This window comes from Peromyscus maniculatus, chromosome 9, assembly GCF_049852395.1.
Source record: "Peromyscus maniculatus bairdii isolate BWxNUB_F1_BW_parent chromosome 9, HU_Pman_BW_mat_3.1, whole genome shotgun sequence".
Classification (NCBI taxonomy): Eukaryota; Metazoa; Chordata; class Mammalia; order Rodentia; family Cricetidae; genus Peromyscus; species Peromyscus maniculatus.
The window spans coordinates 45,103,662-45,127,827 of NC_134860.1; the positions used below are offsets into that span (position 1 = coordinate 45,103,662).

The 24,166-nt window shown below is 48.2% G+C and overlaps 1 protein-coding gene across 1 annotated transcript; it reads left to right on the forward strand.

Moving 5' to 3' along the window:
* The first annotated feature begins 12,518 nt into the window (after nt 1-12,518).
* On the forward strand, nt 12,519-24,107 carry Lgals3 (galectin 3). The gene is made up of 7 exons (XM_006987503.4): nt 12,519-12,613; nt 17,035-17,095; nt 19,432-19,453; nt 20,376-20,717; nt 21,491-21,579; nt 22,727-22,892; nt 23,812-24,107. The coding sequence occupies exons 3-7, from the start codon at nt 19,436-19,438 to the stop codon at nt 23,965-23,967; spliced, it is 771 nt and encodes a 256-aa protein (XP_006987565.3). The 5' UTR covers nt 12,519-12,613; nt 17,035-17,095; nt 19,432-19,435; the 3' UTR covers nt 23,968-24,107.
* Nucleotides 24,108-24,166: the final 59 nt, after the last annotated feature.

Consider the following 24,166-nt stretch of genomic DNA (forward strand, 5'->3'; position numbering starts at 1 on the left):
TCTCTCTCTCTCTTTCTCTCTCTCTCTCTCTTCCTTCCTTCCTTTCTTTTTTTTTTTTTTTTTTCTGAGACAGGCTCTATGTATCCCTGGCTGTCCTGGATCTCACTCTGTAGACCAGGGCTGGCCTCGAACTCACAAAGATTCACCTACCTCTACCTCCCGAGTGCTGGGATTAAAGGCGTGTGCCGCCACCACTGCCCGGCAACCCTTATTTTCTCTTCAACTTTTCTTGGGCATGCTGTTGGGTTTCCGATCCTTGGAAACAAAAAATCAAAGCGATGGTTTTCTTTTCCACTCTCCTCTCTACTGTAATTGACGGCAGCAGGGATCTGAGTCCGAAGCCTCTATGATGTCTGTGACTACCACACTGTCCCCTGTCATCCAAGCATTCTTCCTGCCACTGAGATCTGTTAGAGAGAGTTGACCTCGAGTCATCTGTTCCACTGAGGGGTGGTGACTAGGTTTCATCGGCCTGAGTCATGTGTTAAGGATTCTGAGGCAGCGTTCAGCCTCACAAGAAACCAGTGTTCTGTCTGGTTGTGCCCCCACAGCAGAATGCACACTGTCCTTCCCAGTTAGCCTACACCTTGTCTGGGGAGCAAATGAAGCTTCCTCCTTCCTGTTGTGGGTTGCCATTGCCCTGGGCACTCTCTCAGAACAGGGTCTCTTAATAAACATTTCCCACTTGTGACCCCTCATCACCGCAGAAATTGATGCAACCCTGCATGTACAGATATACCAAATAGGACTAAAAATCAAACATTTATTGATAGTAAATCATAAAGAAATGTATTTTAGCCGGGCGTTGGTGGCTCACGCCTTTAATCCCAGCACTCGGGAGGCAGAGCCAGGCGGATCTCTGTGAGTTCGAGGCCAGCCTGGGCTACCAAGTGAGCTCCAGGAAAGGCGCAAAGCTACACGGAGAAACCCTGTCTCGAAAAACCAAAAAAAAAAAAAAAAAAAAAAAAAAGAAATGTATTTTAAACAATCCTTTGGTGTATGTAGCAATTCACCATTTATTTAAGAGGAAAGAAATGTTTACACTTAAAAAAAGGATGTGCTTATTTATTTAAATGTAAAATTAAATCTTGGCTGAATGTTTGATACTGCAAGATGTAGAGACATTCAATATTCTTTGAGGTTGATCAATATTTTGCTTTATAAATAATCAGTGCTGAGCATGCTGCTTTGCATAATCATAAAATGGCAGAAGTGTGTTCATAGCCGTTTCAGAGATGGTTAAAAATTCTATTCTAATAGCAAGCCAGAATTCATTTAACAATTTAAAAATTATTATTATTTAATGGCTATGGGTGTTCTGCCTGCATGTATGTCTACATTGTGTGTGCTTGGTGCCTGGGGAGGCCAGGAGAGGGCCTGCAGTGACAGACAGTTGTGAGCCACCACTGGGTGCTGAGAATCAAACCCACGTCTTCTGGGAGAGCCGTCAATGTTCTTCAATGCCCAGCCATTCCTCCAGCCCTAACATTTTTTTTTTAAGTCTTTGCTTCCTAAAATCAAACCACTACGTTGTTCTAAAAGCAAAAATCTTGTAGAGTAGAAACACTGCCACTCATAACGTAGAAGAGCCTCGCAGGTGAGCCGAGGTATGTCAGACAGACAGCATGCACAGCGCAAAGTGGACTCTGTGTGTTCGGAACCAACGTTACGGTGAGGTCCCCGTGATACAACATGGGTGAAGACCGCCGGGGACATCCCAGGTGTGTTACCTGTTTGCTTTGGAATTAATTTTTGGTAGTTCTACGTTTGCAAGACTTTCACTGTTGCCACATTTGCCACGAGCCCCACATTCAGTGATGTGACCCACAGTCTAAGAAGCTGAGTCTTGAGTCAGAATCGTGATGGGAAAAACCACAGAGACAGTTGACCCAAGCTAGTGGGAGCTCATGGACTCTGGACTGACAGCTGGGGAGCCTGCATGGGACCGCACTAGGCCCTCTGTGGGTGAAAGAGGCGTGGCTTGATGTGTTTGTGGGTCCCCTGGCAAAGGGACCAGGACTTATCCCAGGTACACGAACTGGCTTTGTAGAGCCCATTCCCTATGGTGCGATGCCTTACTCGGCCTTGATGCAAAGAGGAGGGGCTAGGTCCGGCCCCAACTTGGTGTGCCAGCCTGTGTTGACTATACAAGGGAGGCCTTACCCTCTATGAGGAGGAGATGGGGGTGGGATGGGGGTATGTGGTGGGGAGCAGAAGAAGGGAAGGAGGAGGAAGAGGGGTTGGTGTATAAAGTGAAAGAAAAAATTTTTAATAATTAAAAAAAAAAAGAAGCTGAGTCTTGGAATACTTGGAGTATTCCAAAATTCCAAGTATTCCAAGAACACTAGAGTCCTCTACCTTCTGACTCTCCCCTTCTACAGTTCAGCCCTTGTAGCATCCCTCTACAGCAGTGGTTCTCAACCTGTGAGTTCTGACCCCTTTGGGGTTTAAACAACCCTTTCGCAGACCATTTGAATATCAGTTATTTACATTACTCTTCATAACAGTAGCAAAATTACAGTTATGAAGTAGCAACAAGAATAATTTTATGGGTGGGTGGGGTGTCAGCACAACATGAGGAACTGTATCAAGGGGTCACAGAACTAAGGAAGGTTGAGAACCACTACTTTAAAGCAAACCCCTCATAAAGGACATTCACAATCTGACCTACCCATACCACAGTTTTGTGGCTCATGGTACAGACCCAAGGCCTCCCTGCCTGATTTCAAACCCCAAGTCAGCCACTTACTCTCTGTGTGACCCTGGTCCATTTATTTAATTCCCGATGCCTTGGTTTCCGGATCAACAAGTGAAAGTATTTATTACTCACTGATAGGTTGTTGTGAGGCTCATACAAATTGAAGGGCAGAAAAGGCCTGGCTTAGCTCCTGCCGAGTAATAAAGCCAAGGGCAACGTCCATCGTATTGCTATCACACCTGGAACCCTCCTCACCCTTGGCTTTGGTTGGGGTGTTCCACTGGTCCTGCCCTTCCTTACTGCACTCCCAGGAGGAGTAAATTGTCCTTGCTCTGCCCACCACAGCATACGTCCCATTTTTTCACCCTAGCAGGTACTCGGTCATACAGTAGTTAGTATCTCTGTGTTCACGAGGTCCAGTGTTTGGGTGCTCCTTAAGGGCAGGGGTCATGGGTTTCCTGTTGTGTTATCTGCTTCTACTGAGTGTCTGGAGGGCGGTAGCCCGGATTATGAATAATGACATGGTAATGAATGAATGAACTGGCCACGAAGGCAGATTGAGCACTGAGTAATAGTAGTGTCAGAGTTGAAGTCGTTTATCTCCCTTGCAGGTTTCTCTTTGCTTCCTGGAAGACCGCATCAATCGATCGCTTCAACGCTCTTTCCTGATTTTGTGCACGCATAGCCAGAAATCACTTGGCTAGCCCTGACCTTTCATTTGCATCCAGGATGGCCTGGCCTTTGTGAACGTCAGTGCCGTAATTCTCATTCTCGTCGCCATAAACGTAGATTGCACTTTTCATGGCCTGATTTCCTCCACCACTCAGTTCCGTGCTAGGTAAAGAACAACGTGAGTTCCTTCCTTCCCTATTCCAGGCCTCTCGACACACCCTTCTCCCTGTCTTTTTGAGACAAGATCTCACTATGTAGCTTTGGCGAGCCTAGAACTCACAGAGCTCCACCTGCCTTTGCCTCTCAAGTGCTGGGATTGAAGGCGTGCACCACCATGCCTGGCTTGGCATTCATTCTTGTTGAGAGCATGGGCAAGCAGCTCTGGGGTCTTCATGACTGTGAATATCATTGCTGCCAGTGGTCACAAGGTTTTTGGAGAACTTTGAGTTACAGTTAGCTTAGAGGAAGTAGCCTCTTTTGAAATCTCCCAACCACAGTTTGCTGCCTGAGCTAAAGGCATGGCCTAGCATTCCGGCATACTCATGTTACTAGACTGCCACACCTTATAGTAAATAGCCAGGCTAGACTGTGCTTTTTGGATTCCCTGAGAAGTTTGCAACCTGGATTCCTACCCTTGTGGTTTCCCAGCCTATGACAGGCCCTTCAAAAGTACAGAGAGGGGCTGGAGAGGCGCTGGCTGCACTTTCAAAGAACCCAAGTTCAGTTCCCAGCACCAACTTGTCGGCTCCCAGTTACTCCAGCTCCAGGGGATTCAATGACCTCTTCGGGCCTCTGCGGGCCTCAGGCACACATGTGGTGCAGATGTATACATGCAGACATTCACATATACATATAAGAGGAAAATAAATAAATCTTTTTTTTTTTTTAAGTGCAGAGAGGGCTAAGAAGTTGGCTCAGTGGGTAAGAGCACTTGCTGAGCAAGTCTCCTCAGATCTTAGTGCCCACATAAAAAGCCAGGTGTGGTCATGCACACCTGTAACTTCAGTTCTTTTGAAGGGCAAAGGTGGCAGAATCATTTGGGCTTGCTGGTCCCCAGCCTAGCTCCACGTTCAGTGGCAGACCCTGCCCCAAAGGAACGTGGTGGAGAGTGATGGAGCGGGGCTCATGGCGTCTTCCTCTCGCCTTCTAAGTGCACACAGGTGCCTTCTAAGCACGCACACAGATGTACTGCCCCCACCCATATGAAACCACAGGAAACAAAGGAAAGAAGACAGATGGCCAGAAAACTGGCCTTGGTGGCACATGCCTGTAGTCCTGTTTCAAGAGGTAGAGTTAGAGGAATCAAGTCATTCTTGAGTCTGTATGTTGTTCACAACCAGCCCCAGCTACGTGAGACCCTGCCTCAAACAAATAACTAGAAATACAGAGGGGAAGATTCTCCATGTTCTCGGGGTCTCTGCACAATTCAGTTCTCCCCCAACTCACTGCAAAGATTTTGATGGTTGCTGGCCAGGAAAAGCATTGATGATATACACAGTGGGTTGCCGACATGAAGAGCTGTAGCCTGTCTGTCTTGTTCTCTACGCCCTGCCACAGCCCTGGCACAGCCCTGGCACAGCCCTGGCACAGCCCTGGCAAGCCCACGGTTCTGTTTGCAGTGTGAGCAATTTTGTGCCAGGAAATTATTCTTATCAGTAGGTCACATGTACACACACCCACCAGCTGACCCCCTTCTCTGCTTGCTCTGTGCAAAAAGCTCAAACAAAGCTCGCACTGGGAGAGGCTGTTGATGGTCTGTCCTGAAACTCACTATGTAATCCAGGCTAGCCTCAAACTCACATCAATCCTCCTGCTGCAGCCTCCCAGATGATGGGATTAGAGGTATAAGCCACTACTCCGTGTTATCCCTTGACGGTCAGTTTTTAGTTTGGGAGGAACTTACTAAGCAGGCCTGTGTGCTCCTGGGGGGTAAGAAGAGGGTGCCTGGGGAGTTGAGAAAGGGACAGAATGTGCTAAGGGGCAGGCAGGAAGTGTGACAACATTCCAGGGTCTTCAGCAATGTGGCAGGGAGATCTGATGGGAAAGGGTCAGGGAAGAAAGTGGAGGGTCCATGCAATCACAAGTCCCAGTGCAGTGGCTCCCTGGAAGGTGCACCCCAACAGCAAGCTCCCAGAAAAGACTCTCCCAAGGGAAGTTGTCTGACTGGTTTGGACTTCATAGGGAAATTCTGGAACATGAGTCATGTAGTCATGGTAACAGGCATGGCAACCAGTGCTTTCTGGCTCAAGCCTGACCTGGCACACACAGTCCTCTCCACAAGCCAGTCTGCTGGGGAGCCTATGCCCTGCCTTAATTAGAATGCCTTTGTAGCCCGGGACAGAAGCCAGCTTTAGCTAGTCTAAGCTTTAGAAAGGCAGAGTTAAAAAGGGTCCCAGGTGGGCTGGTCAAGAGTGGGATGCACAGTCCAAATGCAGACATGAGATTGGATATTTCAAGAATCCAGGACTCCACCTGGGTGTCAGTCCTTCCTCCATCAAAGCCTTCCTCCTCCCTCTCCCCTTTCTCCCCCTCTCCCTTCCCCCTCCCTCCTTCCCCTCCCTCCTCCTCCCCTTCCTCCTCCCTCTCCTGTTTTTCCCTCCTCCTTTCCTCTTTTTCCTTCTCTCTTTCCCTCCTCTTCTCCTTTCTTCTTCTTTTTCTTCAGTAGGATCTCGATAGGTAGCCTAAGCTTAGTTCAAACTCACAATGCTCCTGCCTCAGTTTCCCAAGTTTCACCAAGCTTCCTTGTTTTTTATTTTAATTTTTAAATTAAAATTTTAACTTAGGGTACAAAGAAACTGGTTTATTTTAAAAAACACTTTTTATTATTTATTTATTTATTACTGTGTATGTAACTGAGTGTATGGTACATGTGTGAGTCTGTGTACATGTGTCATGTCATGTCATGTACACACCGCCTGTGTATGGCGGTCAGAGGACCACCGTTGGAGATGGTTCTCCCCTTCCACCATGTGAGGGCCTGGGATCCAACTCAGGTTTTCAGGCTTGGGGGAAAGCACCCTTAACCATCTGGCCCCAAAGTGACGGTTTTCGCTGTTTTTATCGTGTGTGTGGGGGTCATCATACTCCGTTCTGGTCACCCTCATCCTCCTGCCATGCCCTATGCTCCATCTTCATCTCAGACCATCTCTCTCCACCCTTCTCATCCAGAGGCAGAGAAGGTCCCCAGGTTAACACCTCACGGGCACCTCCCGGATACCACCTGCCTGCCGTCTGGCAGGGCCAAGGTGGGAAAGCCAAACACTGAGCCTGTGGGGGCGGATTGCCTCGGATTCTACCAACTCCAGTGTGTCAAGAAGCTCCAACGTAGGAGCGGGGCCACCCCGTCAAACACGGCAGGAAGGTCATCCGGAGAGAGACGAGAAGTCATCCAGTGCCTGTCTTCTGTCCTGTCGTCCTGCTCAGCCCAGTGGTCTCGCGGCCCACCTCAGCGTTGGCGGCTCAGCTCAGCTGTCGTCTTCTGAAATGCCGGTGACCATTTTAGCTCACAGGACAATTACCTCCTCCAGTCCTTCCTCGGTCGTCCTATTTTATAAGCTGGACTGTGTCCCTCCCTCATTCATGTTGAAGACCTAACCTTCAGTGACTTTATTTGAAACTGGGGGCCTTAAAGAAGCTGATAAGGTAGACGTGGGTTCCCTAGGGTGGGCCCTCATCCAGTTGTGTGACGGGGGTCCCTTCTATGGTAAGAAGATGGGGACTCGGAGATGCCCAGAGGGAACCGTGTGAAGACTCGGGAAGACACAGGCATTTCTTTTCTTTTTTAAGATTTACTTATTTGTTAATTATGTATACAGTGTTCTGCCCGCATGTATGCCTGCACACCAGAAGAGGGCACCAGATCTCATTACAGATGGTTGTGAGCACCATGTGGGTGCTGGGAACTGAACTCAAGATCCCTGGAAGAGCAGCCAGTGCTCCTAACCGCCGAGTCTTCTCTCCAGCCCCCGAGCACAGTCACTTCTAAGAGAGAGGCCTCAGAAGAAACTAACTTTCATGTGTATGTCAAAGAATAAATAAAGGATATTCCATCACAACAGAAGAGCCAGGCATGGTGGCATGCCCCTTTAATCCCAGCCCTTGACAGGATGTCTGTGAGTTTAAGGGCAGCCTGGTCTACATTGGGAGTCCCAGGCCAGCCATGGATACACAGTGAGACCCTGTCTCAAAAAGAAGGAAGAGGAAGGCACTAACTTGGTGTTCTTGGACTTCTGGCCCCTGTATTTGCAAGTAAGTAAATGTCTGTCATGGAAGCCACCCGGTCTACAGTCGGTCTACAGTACTTCCCCTCAGCACCCGAAGCAAACGCTTTCATTCCATTCTTCGCCTTATTTTCTGTCTCTTCACAGGCGCAGCCAACAGAGGTGTCCCATACTTAGCCCTAGAAGCGCATTCTGTCAGGGGCAGCTGCGGATGAGCTGATGGGCATGCTGAGGCCCCAAGCTCTCAGGAGAGGCTCTGGTAGGAGGGTGGGGTTTGTGCTGAAGGCCAGCTTGGGTTAGGCTCGTGGCAGAAACAGGACAGAGGTGGCTAGAGCTGAGGCGGGCAGGGAAAGGAGCTTTCCACTGTGATAGTGGATGGCTCTCGTTCCCTCATTCTGTTGGCTTCTCTCTACGCTGGTTGGCTAGGGCTGCCAGTGCATTCTTGAGGGGGCTTGGGCTGCAGCCTGGGCAAGGAGCCTGGGTAAACCAGCAATTGGTACCTTGCTGCCACTGGCCCCATTTTATGTGTTGGCTAGGTTTTGATGAACTTGTGTACCGAGTGAGTTGGAAGGGATGGATTTGCAAAATGGTTAATGCATACGTCACATCCCTGCTAAGCACACTGGAAAGGAAGGACCAACTACAGACAGCTGAGACGTTAGCTGCGGACAGCCACCAGAACTGGAAAGTGTTCTGTCTTCAAGGCATTCACTGTGTTCCCATGACACCAAAGCTCACCTTCTGTCCCTAAAGTTCCAGGTTCCCAACTCAGAAGCCCGCTGTGAGCCTCATAGCCACCAAACGTCCTCAGGCCAGCTCCATTTCTCACTTGTCACCTGGTCGTACTGACAGGATTCAGACACAGGCGGAATTGGCAAATTTGCTGTGGACCAGATGTGACAAGGCGGGAAAATCTTTTTCTTTTTTCTGGTTGCTCCGACAGTCTACTCTCTGTGAGAGTTACAGTCCATCGGTTTTTGTTTGTATTTCCCCAGGGCTTCAAGTTTTGTGGGGCATCTTTCTTTACTTGGCACAGTGCAGCTAGTTTCTGGGAAATTTCTCTCTCTGGCTTTAGTTCATGTTTCTTCATGCTTTAATTTTTATTGCATTTAATTTTATTTGTGTGTGGGAGGACATGAAAATGCCACGGCACATGAATGGAGGTCGGAGGACAGCTTGCGGGAGTCAGTTCTCCCTTCCACCATGTGGGCCCCGGGCTTGAACTTAGGTCATCAGGCTTGGTGGCAGACACCTTTACCTGCTGAGCCATCTCAACCCCCCCCCCCCGACTCCCCCCATGCTTTTTATATGTCCGAAATTTTTTTTTTCCAGAGCTGAGGACCGAACCCAGGGCCTTGTGCTTGCTAGGCAAGCGCTCTACCACTGAGCTAAATCCCCAAACCCCATAATGTGTGTGTGTGTGTATGTGTGTGTGTGTGTGTGTGTGTGTGTGTGTGTGTGTGTGTGTATGTTTTCCTATTATTTACTTCTAGCATTCTTCTCCAATTCTAATTTTTCTATTTAAAAAGTGACTAACTGGTTCTCTCTCCTCTCCTCTCCTCTCCTCTCCTCTCTCTCTCTCTCTCTCTCTCTCTCTCTCTCTCTCTCTCTCGTTTACTTTTTTGCTCTAGTCTCCTTCACACTCTCCTGGCCTCTTCCTCCAAATCCCTCTTCGAGAGCACTGTGGGTATGAAGTTGCCCTGAGGGCCTTTGCTTGACTTTTTCTATCATTCGTTCATTAAATCAGAGCCCTAACATCTCTGCATCAGGAGAAATCATGTGGCCTGTTGCTGCGGGCCAAGGTTAGGCTTGTCCCTTCTTCCAACAGCACCGTCATCCGTATCTAGTAGTCATTCAGTGATATTTTATGAGCCTGTCTTGGACATTTATTTTAAATGAGTTTATATAGGCATCGGGTTGGGTTCTAAAGAGTCATTTCCTGCACATATACAGATTATAAACTCCAGGCACTCCCTGATATAGCAAGACCCTGTGGCTAGTTTTATTTTGGCATAAAATTGGCAGAAAAGTGTTCTGTAGGATGGGGCAGTGGAGAAGTAAGTCTGAGCTTATGAATTTATTCAGTTCAGCATAAGTGAGCCTTCTAAGCAACAAAGACATAAGCTTTATCTAGCCCTAAAAAACGACCAAAGATTACCCAAAGAGGAAGAATGTGACTCACCTCTTATCTCTATAGCAAACTGCTTGGTTGTCCACTTTTGGCTAGCCCTCAGAGAGAGGGCGTTCTTATGATTCAACATCTTAAGGCTTGAAGCATTTTCTTAAGGGAGAAAAGACAGTCCTGTGGCCCATCCTGTTCTTACTCACATGCTAATCATCTACAGATGACTCATTCAAACAGTTGGTTGCCAGGCTACCTGTGCAGAGCAGAGTTCACGGTAGATGTAGAATGCATCTACAGCCACACAGTGACTTCTGGGGGTCAGCTTGGAGGGGATAGCAATGATTCCATGGAGGCAGGCCCTGTAGAACGTGTCCATCTATCCTAGAGCACACAGTAGGCCTTCTCAGTGCCACTGAGGAATGAGTGCTTGTGTGCACATTTCCCTCTGGTTGTGGAAGACTGGCTGAGGTCATTCATTAATACACTGATAACTGATTATTTTAGAGACTACAGGAATTCTGGAGAGTCAGGTGACTTCTGGACTGCTCCATGGTTTACATAAACCAGCCTCTACAGTGATTGGGGTGTTTGTTTTTGTTTCATTTTCATTTGGTTTTCTCTACAGAAAGAATCAGTGACCAGGTGGCTTGTAAACAGCAGGCGCTCACCCCTTATCACTCTGGAGGCTGGGACCCAGCACCAAGTCTGTGTTTGCTTTATTGTTAGAGTGTGGCTTCCCACTGTGTTCTCACTAGAGGAACAATGGTTCTCTCCTCTAGGATCTCATTAGAAAGGCCCTGACTTGATGCTTTTTTTTTTTAATTTTAAGGTGCACGCGTGCGTGCGTGCGTGCATGCGTGCGTGCGTGCGTGCGTGCGTGTTCCTACTGTAGTCCAGGGCTTGAACCCCCCAATCCTCCTGAATACTGGAATTACAGGCATCACCCCATTCTCAGTTCTTTCATCCTGGTTATTTGTTGTTGTTTTGACGTAGGGTCTCAGTATGCAGCCGAGGCTGGCCTTAATAGACTATGTTTGGCCAGAGGCAGAGGCAGGCGGATCTCTGTGAGTTCGAGGCCAGCCTGGGCTACCAAGTGAGTTCCAGGAAAGGCGCAAAGCTACACAGAGAAACCCTGTCTCGAAAAACCAAAAACCAAAAACCAAAAACCAAAAAAAAAAAAAAAGACTATGTTTGAGAAATGTTTCTGAAAAAAAAAAAAAAACTTTTTTTCCCCTATCCAACAGATTGAAGCAGGGAAAAAGGAAGCCAGGAAGAGGGAAGAGAAGGTGGGGAGGGGAAGGGAGGGGAGGGCAGGGGAGGCCCACCGAATTATGGTTACTTTAGGCAATGCTGTGATCAGCCATTCAGAAATGGAAAGAGCAGCTGACTGCAGATGAAGTTCTTCTCTCTGGACAGTGGCCGAGCACAGTGAGTCCTTCAGACCCCACACAGCACAGGACCAAAGCTTCCTGTCTGACCCCCTTAGAGCTGTCTGCCTGTCAGTCTTTGGGGTTTTCGTTAGAGCAGGGACACCTGGTGCCAGAGGAACCATTTCTCAAGCCCTTGGACGCTAACAGACTTTCACCTCGATCATGGTTGTATTTTATTCTCTATACCTAAATTCTCTCGGGTCTAAAATGGGATTTGTAAGCAAGGGCACACGGAAACCACCGAACTGGACTGACTGCTCCATGGGTAGAAATAAAGGTTTATTGCCAAGGTAACACCCCCACTCCGGGTGGGGGAGAAATGCAAGAGGGTTTTTTATATGACAGGTAGCAGAATGGGGGTGGGGTGTCTTCCAGCGGATGCAGCCTGTTGGAATTGACCGGAAACTAGATGTCCTTGCCCTGGGTAGTTGACATTTAGGGTCAGATTAAGAGAGATTCTGGGTCAACAGAAACCACCTTGAAGTTCCTGTTTACCCAGCCAGAGTCCTTCTGTTTAGGACATAGTCACCAGCACTGCCATTTTGGGGGGGCTGCTTTGGACCTAACAGGATTAAAATAATAATACCAACTCCATAAATGTATGTAAAGCCCTAGGCACAGTATGGAGCACACCAACGTTTGGTGGATATTAGCTGATGTTATCATCTGAGGCCGGAAAAGAAAAATCATCTGGAATATCCGTAACCACATCACTCAGTTTTTATCTAAATAAATGCTTCCAAACTGGTTATCAGCCTACTTGCAAAGGTGGAGTGTATCATATTACAGACAGAGCTGCGCCCTGTTCTTATGATTTAACTGTCCCTCACCCTACAGTACTCTCCTCCAGTCTTTGAGAAAACATCTTTCTAGGAAGCAATTCATTCATTCATTCATTCATTCATTCATTCATCTACTCTCATTCATCCATTCATTAATCAACAAATACCCACTGAGAAAAACCTACCATGTACCACCTTCTGAGTAGACCAAAAACACCAAAACTTTGGGGTGTTCAGACACAACAAAATTCAGTGCAGGAGTGAATGCAAACGGGGGGTGCCTCTTACATCTCAGACATGTCAGGGACACCTGCTCCTCCCTCCCCTCACACGCATAAGTCACTGCGCACTTCTGGGGAAGGCTTTGGGTGAAGGAAAGGGTAGCAGGCTGTGCCCGTGAGAGGCAGCTTCAGACTCGGGAATCGTGTGAATCTTAGAGTGTCTGGGTGCAGACGGCCAGGGCCCACTGCCAGGCACAGGTGAGGGGCGCAGGCCGGCGGGGCGTGTCCTTGTTCCAGCTTTGGAAAGCTCCGGGGTCCACAGGGCGCGGTCGGGTCAGGCGCCTGCTGGGCGAGGGATGCTGCCCCGCCCCGGGAGGGCGGGCCGGGAAGAAGTGTACTAGAAGTGCCCCAGCCGCCGCCCAACTCGCTAACAGCTAGCGGAGCGACGGGCGGAGCACTGACCAGGTGAGCGGCGCGGGCGAGGGGGGCCGGTGCTGCAGCTCAGTGCACCAAGAAAGGGCTCGGCTCGCGGGAGGGCCCGCGGTTCCTGCTCTGCGGCCTGGCGGGAGGCGACCTTTAGGGTCCCAGACGCGGGTCCACAGCCGTGGCTCACCCACCGGTAACACTCGGAGAAAGTTAGCTGCGCCCTACATACTAAGCATCCTTGGGGCGGCGGGATGCCAGCGTGCTCTGGGCACAAACGCCCTGCGCTCGAGTGAGCCCCAAGAGCCACCTTGCAGTTGGCTCTAAGCGGTTGCCCCTAGCTTGGCCCTAGGAACCAAGTCCCCCTCCCGGAACGCTTGGGGGCTGCCTGGAGACTGCAGGGCATCTCCTGGGATCCTTGACTTGGCCAGCAGACTCATTGGGTGCACTTGCGGAGCCTTCCGCTAAAGATCGTGTTGTGTGGTGCCCCTGAGCTCTGCCAGGTCCAGCAGCGGCAGGGGCTATAGCCACTCCCTGCGTGCTGACCGCACGGAAAACAGGGCTGCCCATGCTCTAGATGGGAACCGAAGGTAACCTCTAAACTTTTTGCAAGCCAAGTGACTCATCAGTGCCCAATGTGATTTGAGCAATAACATCTAGATCTGGGCTGAGGAAATCTTGGGCGTGGTGGTGTTTATCCCAGAGCTGCAGAGCCTTAGCTGGAGGCTTTTAAAAGTTGGATTTATTCCTAATTATCTGCTGCTCAAACACGAATGCAAGTTTGATGCGCGGATTGAGGCTGTCACTTAGGATTTCCTGTCCCAGGAACTGGAATATTTGTAACGTGACCCTTGGGGAGTAGGGTTTCTAGACAATGAGGACCCCTGGACCTAGTGACCCAGCTTATTCTGAAGAAAACAATTGCACTCACAGTGTTTAAAACTCACTAATTTCTGAAATTCCAAGTTGTTTGCTTCAAGTTTATGTATTTCTGTATTTTTATGTCTTTGCTTTCTGAGGGAGGGCAGGAGAGGCAGAGTCTCACTACAGCCTAGGCAGGTCTGGAACTCACTTTGTAGCCCAGGCTGGCTTTCACTTTTCAATCCTGTCTCAGTCTCCCAAGTGCTGGGGTGTGAGCCGCCACCCACAACTGTTTCCTTAAAAATTGAAGTTTAGTAACCAAAAGCTTTCTTTTCTGCCACAATAGTCTTTGGGTGGAGGGAAAAGGAACTTGGGATTGGAAAATTTTTTTGTTGTTTTTAACTGAGGCAAGGTCTTCCTATGTGATCTAGGCTGGTTTTGAACTTGTGATTTTCCAGACCAGTACAACCACACTTAGCAATTGTCTCCTTCTTGGTCACTGATGCTTTTTTGCTTTGTTTTTCTTTTGTTTCTTGAGATAGGATCTTCCAATATAGCCTTGGCTGGCTTCATACTTAGTATATAGTCCAGGCTGGCCTTGAACTCATGGAACCCCCTCTACCATAATCTCCAGAGTGCTGGGATTACAGTGTGGACCATCACGCTAGACTCTGCTAATTGATTCTGAATACTTTTCAAATAGGTCCCTTTCCCCTAAGATAGTCATATTTATTCTTGATGGGGCTAGCTTCCTAAATTCACAATGTTTAGAGTTTAAAATCTGGGCTGCAGAGATGGCTCAGAGTTTAAGAGCATTGACTGCTCTTCCAGAGGTCCTGAGTTCAGTTTTCAGCAACCACATGGTGGCTCAGGACCATCTATAATAAGATCTGCTGCCCTCTTCTGGCATGCAGGCACATATGCAGGTGGAATACTGTATACAACAAATAAATACATTTTTTTCTTTTTAAAAGAGGGCTGGGCAGTGGTGGCCCATGCCTTTAATCCCAGCACTTGGGAGGCAGAGCCAGGCGAATCTCTGTGAGTTCGAGGCCAGCCTGGTCTACAGAGTGAGTTCCAGGACAGCCAAGGCTACACAGAGAAACCCTGTCTTGGAAAATAATAATAATAATAATAGTTTAAAATCTGTATTATTTCATATCCTGGGGAGGACTTTCATGAGGTCTCACAGCTGGAACTTGGTAGGTAGATCAGGCAGGCCTGGACTTATGACACCCACCTGCCTCTGCCTCCTGAGTATGCACAGATGCTTTCCAAAGAACTTTTCCTTAGGTAGGTATGGGAGTAAGTACCTGTAATTCCAACACTCAAGAGGCAGAGCCCAGAGAATCCCAAGTTCAAGGCCAGCATAGGCTACATTGAGAATTCAAAGCCAACCTGGGCCAGAGAATGAGACCTGTCTCAAAACAAATATATAAAAAAGTAACCTTACTTCTTGCCAGTGAGCTCAAGTGGCCTAGTGTGGTCTTATTTAGATTTAGGTGCTGTTTGCCTAGCACCCTTGGTAGCCAGAGTCCAAGTCTTCACTGTAGCAGACTCATGTCCTGCTTGCTGTTGACTAGGGGTCATGCCTTCTTCCTTGACTGACACTTGGCTTTTCCAAAGGGAATAACTCAGTGACTGAGAAAGAAACACAGAGTAACTTTATCTTCCTTGATGTGAGGAACTGGGAAGAGAAGGAAATCCTAGGAGATGGCCAGTGTCCCCTCACTGACTGCGGCTTTGGGACGTGGACTTCCTCACGCCCTGCTCCATGTTTCCACAAAGGTGGGGAATGGAGTGGCACTGCCTGAGTTCCTGGGGAAGGAGCGTGGAGAGGGCCCAGGATCACTAGTTATTGTTTTACAGTTTTGTTCTTTATGAACACAAGTTCCAGAAGAGTCCCTGGGAGCCCAGACAACCGGGTGGTTAGGAGGTAGGCACAGCAGAGCATGGAACAGTGGGTCACTCCTATTAAAGGAAAAGCTCCCAATAAACAGCTGGTTACATTGACTCATATTTAAATCCATCAGAATGACACTGAGCTGTTTCTGCCTGCTGCTTCCAAATGCAGTATTTCCAAACAGAGACCAAGTCCCATACTCTGCTTAAAAAAAAAATCTTTGATGAATTTTGCCTTTTTTTTTTTTTTTTTTTGCCGTGGCCCTTCAAAAATTTCTGGTTCTAGAAGTGATAGAATTGAGTTTGTACATATACATGATCTGTAGGGTGGGAATAAACTGAGTTTATTCACTGGAAGGAAGGAGAGAACCAACTCCAAAAACTTGTCCTTTGACCCCTCCTTACACACACACACACACACACACACACACACACACACACACACTTACAGACACAAAAGAAATTCATGTACTTGAAAAAAAACTCTATCTGGGGGCTGGAGAGATGGCTCAATGCAGCATAATCAGAGAACCTGAGTTCAGATCTTGATCGCACACTCACAAAGCTGGGGATGGCCACCGGAGCCTATCCCTCATCCTGGATTGTGGATGTGGAGACAGGAGGATTCTGTGGGATCACTCACCAGTCATTCTGGCCAGTCAGGGCACCTCAGACTCACATAGAAATGGTCTCAGAAAATAAGGGGAAGGGAGATTGTGGAGGGCATCTGGCACTGACCTCTGACCTCCCCACAGGGGCATGCGCACCTTCACACACAGGTGCATGATAAGCTTGCGCACACACACACACACACACACACACACACACACGCACGCACGCACGCACGCACGCACGCACGCACGCACGCGCACACACACACCCATCTCAGTTAAAAAAAAACGATCTGTGGCTGAGAGAAGACACAAAACAATAAATACTGGTTTTGGAAAAATACAACTTGGTTACATTGTGGTTCTTCTTAGCAACATGACTGTATGTACAGGATGGTATTCTGTGTTCAGTATCCTGTGTGTTGAATGAGTCACCAAGTTAGTGTTCTGAACAAAGCATGAGCTTATTTTTAAATTTGTTTCCTATTTCTGCATGTCATGTAGTTCCGGGTTCTGAAAAGCCAGAGAGCTTTTCAGTGAAGTAACTAACAATTCCAAAGGATTTTATTTTAAAACATCAAACATGTATGATTTAAAGTAGTATAGAACAAACTTGTATTAGTCAGGACACTTGTGTCCTGGTCCCCAGACTGCCAGCAAGATGGCTTTGGGCCGCTGAATTAGCTCTCTGATTTCTCACTTAACAATGGCAGTGTTTTCCCCGGTGGGTCTCACCAGATTGCTAACAAAATAAAACGGATCTGTGAAAGTTCCCTGGGGACAGACCATCTCCACACAAATTCAGGGAGGCCATCCCGTGGAATGTGTCACAGTTCAGACCAGTCATCCACGGCTCCCATGAATCACAATGGAATCTGCTGTTTCTAAAACTTCATTTGATGAGGTTGGAAAATGGACTAAACCAGCCCTCATCCGAGGCTTTGCCAAGAACAAAGCTCAATGTGGAAATGTCCCTTATAGTTTCTAGTTGTATCATTCTTAAACATAATTGATTGGTGTTTTATTAATAGGACACTTTTTGAAGAAAATGGTAAACTTAGGTTGTTTTGTTTTGTTTTTCTCACACAGAATTTTCAAGTGACACATTATTTAACATCAGAGATTTGGCCTTGAGACTTAAGAGCTTAACGTAAGTCTTCCAACCTCTTAAAACCATAACTTACTTAAGGAGAGAAGGGGGGGAGTTGGGGGGAAGTGTTACCTTTATGGCTTTTGGAGACAACCTTGCTATGTGGCTTAGGTTAACCTCAAACTCAATCCTCCTGCCTCAGCCTTCTGAGTGCTAGGATTACCGGTGTGCAGCACCACACCCAGCAATAGACTTCCCGTGTTTTGGAAAGAGGGTCTGCTCGGACCTGTAGCCTAGACGGGCTTTATTTACACTTTATCCTCTTGTGTCAGTTTCCCTAGAGGGGAAGTCGCAAGTGGCTACCATCCTTCCCTGTAAACTTGGCTAGTTTGAAAACCTGGAACTCCCTGGTAGTTTTTATTGCCTTGCTTCTGTATCTTTATGTAGGGATAACCATTAGCAGCCTAGATTGGTTCTTTTTCAACCATACGTGGTTTTGGCCCTAGGGGATATCTGGAGATGTCTGAAAACATTTGAGGCTGTCACAAGTTACAGGAATTTAGTGGCTTGAAGCCAGAGATACTGCAGAAGGGGTGGGAAAAGGGTACCCAGAAGTCCTAAGTTCCCTGCCCACTTTGAACTTCAAAACTGTTCCCCAACAGCCTTCAAAATGGACACAGGACTACATAGCCTTGGCTGGCCCGGGACTTGCTACATAGACCAGGCCTGGCCTCCGACTCCCAGACATCTACCTGCCTCTGCCTTCTGAATACTGTGTGCCACCGTGCCCAACCTAGGCTTTATTTTCTTAAGAAAACCCTGAAGCCAGGCACTGTGGCTCAAGCCTCTGATCCCAGCCACTGGGAGGCTGAGAGAGGAGGATTGCCCTCAGTGTTCCAGGCCAGAATGAGCCCCTGGAACTCGGAATGTAGTCCAGGCTGGCCTCAAACTCATGGTAGTCCTCATGCTACAGAATGCTGGGGTTACAGGCAGGAGCCAGCACACTCGCCTAATAGTTATTTCTTGGGATAATTGAGTAAAATCGCAGGTGGCAAATGAAGTCAGAAGAGGCTTTCCAGGTCCAGGCAAAATGCTTCTGAGCTCAGCTAGAACTCACCCCAGTCCAAACAGCCCTCTGGCGGCTGCTTGTGGTGCTTTAGCACTGGAGTGTCTGCCAAAGATTCCAAGGCAGGGAAATTAATCCCCAGCACCCTAAAGGGGGAAAAAGTGAGTGAGTGAGAGAGAGAGAGAGAGAGAGAGAGAGAGAGAGAGAGAGAGAGAGAGAGAGAGAGAGAGAGAGAGGTTTCCAAGTCTGCTTCACTCTGAGGGAGCTGTTACCACAGGGGTAGGTGGTGCTTTCATAGGCCGGGCACAGGGACAGGAGCAGGAGGAAGTAGGTTGTGTCTGCAAACCAGCCCCGGGCAGCTTTGTGCGAGACAAACCTGTTTGACAGTGTCTTGGCCCCCAAATGCTTCTGTGCCCATCGCCACCTGACTCACCTCTGCTAGGCTGCTTTACTGCCGAACGTTTTATTTGGAATAACAAGTACCTTTAAGAGAAGCCAGGCACCGTGGCTCACACCACAGCCAGCACTTGAGAGGCTGAGGCCAGAGGATCCTAAGTGCAAGGTCAGGATGGGTGGGCTACGTAGAAAGACCTTTCTGAAGTATAAAACAAAACATCCCCAAATCCAAGGACACGAACACTCCCAGGTGTCACCTGCCCCTCAAGGCTTTGGTCCAACACCATCTCCCTTCCCAACTCACAAGCAAGCTCTCAGGTTTGAATGTCCCAGCAGTCTGGCGGCATTGATACCACCCTTGTGTGCATGCACCTCGTGTCCCCTGCTGGTCTGTGGGCCTGGGACTGCAAGGAAAGTGGTGCCTCAGAGCAGGCATCGGGTGTGCCAGTGGGGGATAAATAACCAGGCCGCAGCTCTGCCAGCTGTCTTGGAGACCTCAGGAGGAACCGCCACACAGCTGCCCCCCAGTGTCCAGAAGGGCTGGGGAGAGAAAGGGGTGGCCTGTGCTGCCATAAATCCTTTCAAGGGTAGAGAAACCGCGGGAAGAAGGCAGCCCAGAGAAGCCGCACCTTGTACCGTATTTCACCTAGAGAAGAGGCAGGAAGTGCCCACCCTGCCCTTTGCCCCTCAAGGCTTTACTCTCAGGCTTCAGAACAGGAGCTCCTGGCACCAAGGTCTAACTCCACAACTTGGGTCAGTTTGGAATTTAGCTAGAAAAGTATCCCCGCCCCACCACAAGATGTCTTTTCGTCCTGCACCATTGACTTGGGCAAATGATTGTAGACTGGCTGGAATTGCCCAGGAACTATTTGGGATGCTAAATCTTTTAGGCTCAAATAATAATAACCCCCTTTGGCTTTTTTTTTTCCCTCAGGAAAATGGCAGACAGTTTTTCGGTAAGTATTTCATGTCTGCTTTCTTAGCCCGACACGCTCACAGGGTTAAAGGTTTCATTCCTGCTACCACGCTTTCCCTTTGACCAGCCCTCCTACCATGAAATTCCCTCTGGTGCACTTGTCTGCTCAGGGCCTGTTAGCTGGAGGCTTGCTTTTCCAGCAGCAGATTCCAGGGAGAGACTTGGCCTCTGCAGCAGTGACTTCCCCGATGAAAGCAGCAGGCCCAGGGCAGTTCCTGGTGTCAGTTAGAAGAGCTTAGAGGGCCCTGATCTGCGATGATGAGAGGCCAGACTCAAACTAAGTAAACCGCAGAGGCTCAATCCTGAAGTCTGAGTCCTTGGAACTCAAACTGTAGCATAGACGAGGGCACAGTGAACTGTGGTGGTATTCTAATTGTACTGAAATGTGATTTTGATTGTATGTTAATAAAGTTGCCCAGGGGTCAGAGCTATTAGAGCCATAGACAGAGTGTGGCGGTGGCGGCGCACGCCTTTAATCCCAGCACTTGGTAGAAGAGCTAGGTAGATCTCTGTGTGTTCAGGGACACAGCCAGCATTGGAGACATATGCCTTTAAGACCTGGGGGGCTGTACATACAGTGACGAGGCAGTCACGTGTTTGGGTTTACAACCAATGAGAAGGCAGAACAAAAAGACTATGAAAAGACATACACACAGGAAATAGGTCTCTTTCAGAGAGCTGGGGCCTATGCAGGAGGAAGGGTGAGATTTTAGCTCTGAGCTCTGACCTCTCGGCTTTCTCTTTTACATTGGTTCTGTGTTTCTTATTTAATAAGACAGTTGGTTACATCTACAGTGAACCTTCTCTTATTTCTCGGCTTCTCAGGTCACAAATGCCTGTAGTCCTGTGAATTCTATTTTGTGAATGAGTCTTGACCTCTAATTGTCTGCCTTTCTTTACAGCTTAATGATGCCTTAGCTGGCTCTGGAAACCCAAACCCTCAAGGATGGCCCGGTGCATGGGGGAACCAGCCTGGGGCAGGGGGCTACCCAGGGGCTGCCTATCCTGGGGCCTACCCGGGACAGGCTCCTCCTCCTGGGGCTTATCCTGGGCAGGCTCCTCCTAGTGCCTACCCTGGCCCAACTGCCCCTGGAGCTTACCCTGGCCCAACTGCCCCTGGAGCTTTCCCTGGACCTCCTGCACCTGGAGCCATGCCAGGGCAACCTGGAGGACCCGGAGCCTACCCTAGTGCTCCTGGGGCCTATCCTGCTGCTGGCCCCTATGGTGCCCCCAATGGATCACTGGTAAGGAAGAGTTGTTTCATGGGCTTGATATACGGAGGAGAGGGCAGTAGGGAGGGAGGTTATCTTTAAGCCTGCTGCTTACAGCCGTGTCTCATGGGGCAACCACAGGAGTATATTGGTCAGGTGGAAAAAGGAATGTTCATACTGAGTTTATTCTGTGACTTGTTAGTATAGAGAGATGATAAGGCATTGATACGTGCTTTAATATAAATCCAGTTAAGATTGTGGTAATGAGCTGGGCATAATGATGCACGCCTTTAATCCCAGCACTCAGAGGCAGAGGCAGGTGGAGCTCTGTGAGTTTGAGGCCAACCTGGTCTAAACAGAGAGACCTTGTCTTGCCAAGCGGTGGTGGCGCACAATTTTAAATCCAGCAATCGGGAGGTAGAGGCAGCTGGATTTCTGTGAGTTCGAGGCCAGTCTGGTCTACAGAGTGACATCCAGGACAGGCACCAAAACTACACAGAGAAACCCTGTCTCAGAAAAGAGAGAGAGAGGAGGGAGGGAGGAAGAGAGAGAGAGAGAGAGAGAGAGAGAGAGAGAGAGAGAGAGAGAGAGAGAGAGAGACCCTGTCTCATTTTTATTATTTTGTTTGTGCACACTGGGAACTTTATCACTTTAGGCTGTGGCAAGATGGCCTCAACATCTAGACAGGTGGCCTAAACTAGGGTTCTGTGTTAGTCACATGCATCGTAACAGTGTTAGCAATGGAATTCTACTTCCCCCAGGAAAACACAGTGCCTTACTGACACACACGTTCTCGTCTGTTCCAGACCGTGCCCTATCACCTGCCCTTGCCTGGAGGAGTCATGCCCCGCATGCTGATCACCATCGTGGGCGCAGTGAAACCCAACGCAAACAAGTACTGAGGGGGGGGGCACCAGCTACACAACCAATCTCTTGATTGGCTTTGGAATAAATACTATCTTAAGATGCTACAAACTGCATGTTAGAATCCTGGCTGGGCTATCACATGGATTAGCCATGTGATTTTTCTGTCAGGGCTGTTCCGAGTGAATGCTAACATTCTCAACTGTGTGTGTCATATCTTTTGATCTTTATGAGTGAAAGCAGGGCAGGGACCGTAGCTTTCCCTTTTGACAGATACAACTGAGGCTTAGGTCTTACCAGCAGTGACCAGCAGGCTGGGAAGCCCACCCTTCTGAGTGGGCTCTATTATTTAAAGGGTTGGAGAAGATTCTGTTAAAAGATTTCTTCAAAACAAACCAACGTTTGCCACTGGGACAGGACTGACTGAGGTGGACCGGTTGGGGGGAGGTAGTTTAGGATACCTATGCCAGTTTATAGCAGCCCGGGGCAGACTGGACCCAGCGATCCCTTCTAGTTATGCTTACATGTGATATGACGCAGCTGAGTGTCCCGAGCAATCCATTTCACCTGTCCCTGACGTCAGTGGTGCCATCAACACCCCGTGATCGTTAGTGAGTCTGTTTCTAAGTCCTATGGACAAAAGGGAGATATTCCAGCCAGATGCACAGGTTTATTTAAGAACCTTGAAGTAGAGGATTGGAATAGGGTGGTCATAGCCACAATCCCAGTTTGTAGGAGATAGAAATGGAAGATTCTAAGTTCAAGGACAGCCTGGACTATATAGAGCAAGACTCTGTCTCAAAAAACTAGAATGAAGCTATGAATTCCTCTGTAGTAGTTTATACCTGGTAAAGGAATGGGAGCCATATTGTCACCAGATGGACAGGGCTTTGATAGGCTTGCATTTGCTCCTCTGGTTCTGCACGGGAGAACCATCCTAAGTGAGACCCTGTCTCAATGAACAGACCACACATATTGCCCTTCTAGACTTTTGAGTTGATCACCGTCATGAGAGGTTGGGCCTGATCTTTCTTTGAGATGGAACTCATGCTCTGGCTCATTTGCTTCCTGTACAGAAAAACAATCCCTATATATTATAGGAAGGTTTGCCTTTGAGAAACTTAGATGCTCTTGACTTGATACATACTTTAATATCTTTAATTTCTGGTTTAACACAGGATTACTCTAAATTTCAAGAAAGGGGATGACGTTGCCTTCCACTTCAACCCCCGCTTCAATGAGAACAACAAGAGGGTCATTGTATGCAACACCAAAGAGCATAACAACTGGGGCCGGGAAGAGAGACAGTCAGCCTTCCCATTTCAAAGTGGCCAACCGTTCAAAGTGAGTTACCGCTGCCGTGCGCAGACAATGCTCTTAGGAGGGGGGACCGCTCGGAAACCCCGTGCCTGTCCTGGGCACCTAGCCAATCTTCCTCCTCACCCCAGCGACCAGGCTTGGCAGGCTGGGGGTGTGGCCAGGAGAGGCATGTTATCCAGTTCCTTCGGGATCCTCACCATCGTCACTGACAACTCCAAACTTACCCTCTTCTGTACTAACGGGTTTAAGGATGAATGTCCACTCACTATAGGGAGTGCGTTTCCTGGCCTTTCTCAAACTGGCTATAAACTAACCAGTCCTATAAATTAATATTTGTCATTAATGAACGTCTTCCTATGTTGTTTTTAACTTTTAGGTATTTTAGGACCCCTTAAAACTAAATTTGGGTGTAGGCAAATTATGCTTCTATGGTTTCCATTATCCATCCTTCTGATAATTTTGATGCCTTTTTACTGTGGTTTAAATCCGACAATCAAGATTCATTTTGCTATGCAGTTACTGTCTCTGATCTTTATCATTCCACAAAAAAAAAAAAAAGGAATGTAACTCAGGTTACACTGGTTTAAAATCAATCTGTCTATTTCTTCCTTCCCTCTTGTTTTTTAACTTTTTTCTTTTTCATTTAACATTTCTTACTGCATGTTTGCCTGCAGGCCAGAAGGGGGCACCAGGTCTCATTACAGACGGTTGTGAGTCACCATGTGGGTGCTGGGAATTGAACTCAGGACCTCTGGAAGATTAGCCTGTGATCTTAACTCCTGAGCCATCTTTCCCCTCCTTCCATCTTTCTATAGAAACTGACAAATGAAAATTACACACCACGGACAGTAGGTCCTGAAAAGCGTACACATGGTGGGCCGCCTGAATTGCACGAGGTGCCACGTGCTCGCTCTCCCTGACGGTTTCCCTATCTGGTTTCTAGATCCAAGTGCTGGTTGAACCTGACCATTTCAAGGTTGCAGTCAACGATGCTCACCTGCTGCAGTACAACCATCGGATGAAAAATCTCAGGGAAATCAACCAAGTGGAAGTTTCTGGTGATGTGACCCTTACCAGTGTTTCACCCACCATGATCTAATCCAGAAGGGGCAGCGTGCAAAGCCGGAGTTAAATGTTACGCATTTAAGGCTCTGTGCTCATTATGAGTGGAAAACTTTACATTTATTCCTTATCCTTCTTGTAAGGCATCCATTTAATAAATATTTTCATGCTGATGGATACCTGGTTTTTGTTTTCTGATACTAGGCATCAAATCTTAGGACCTGTGAATGCTAGGC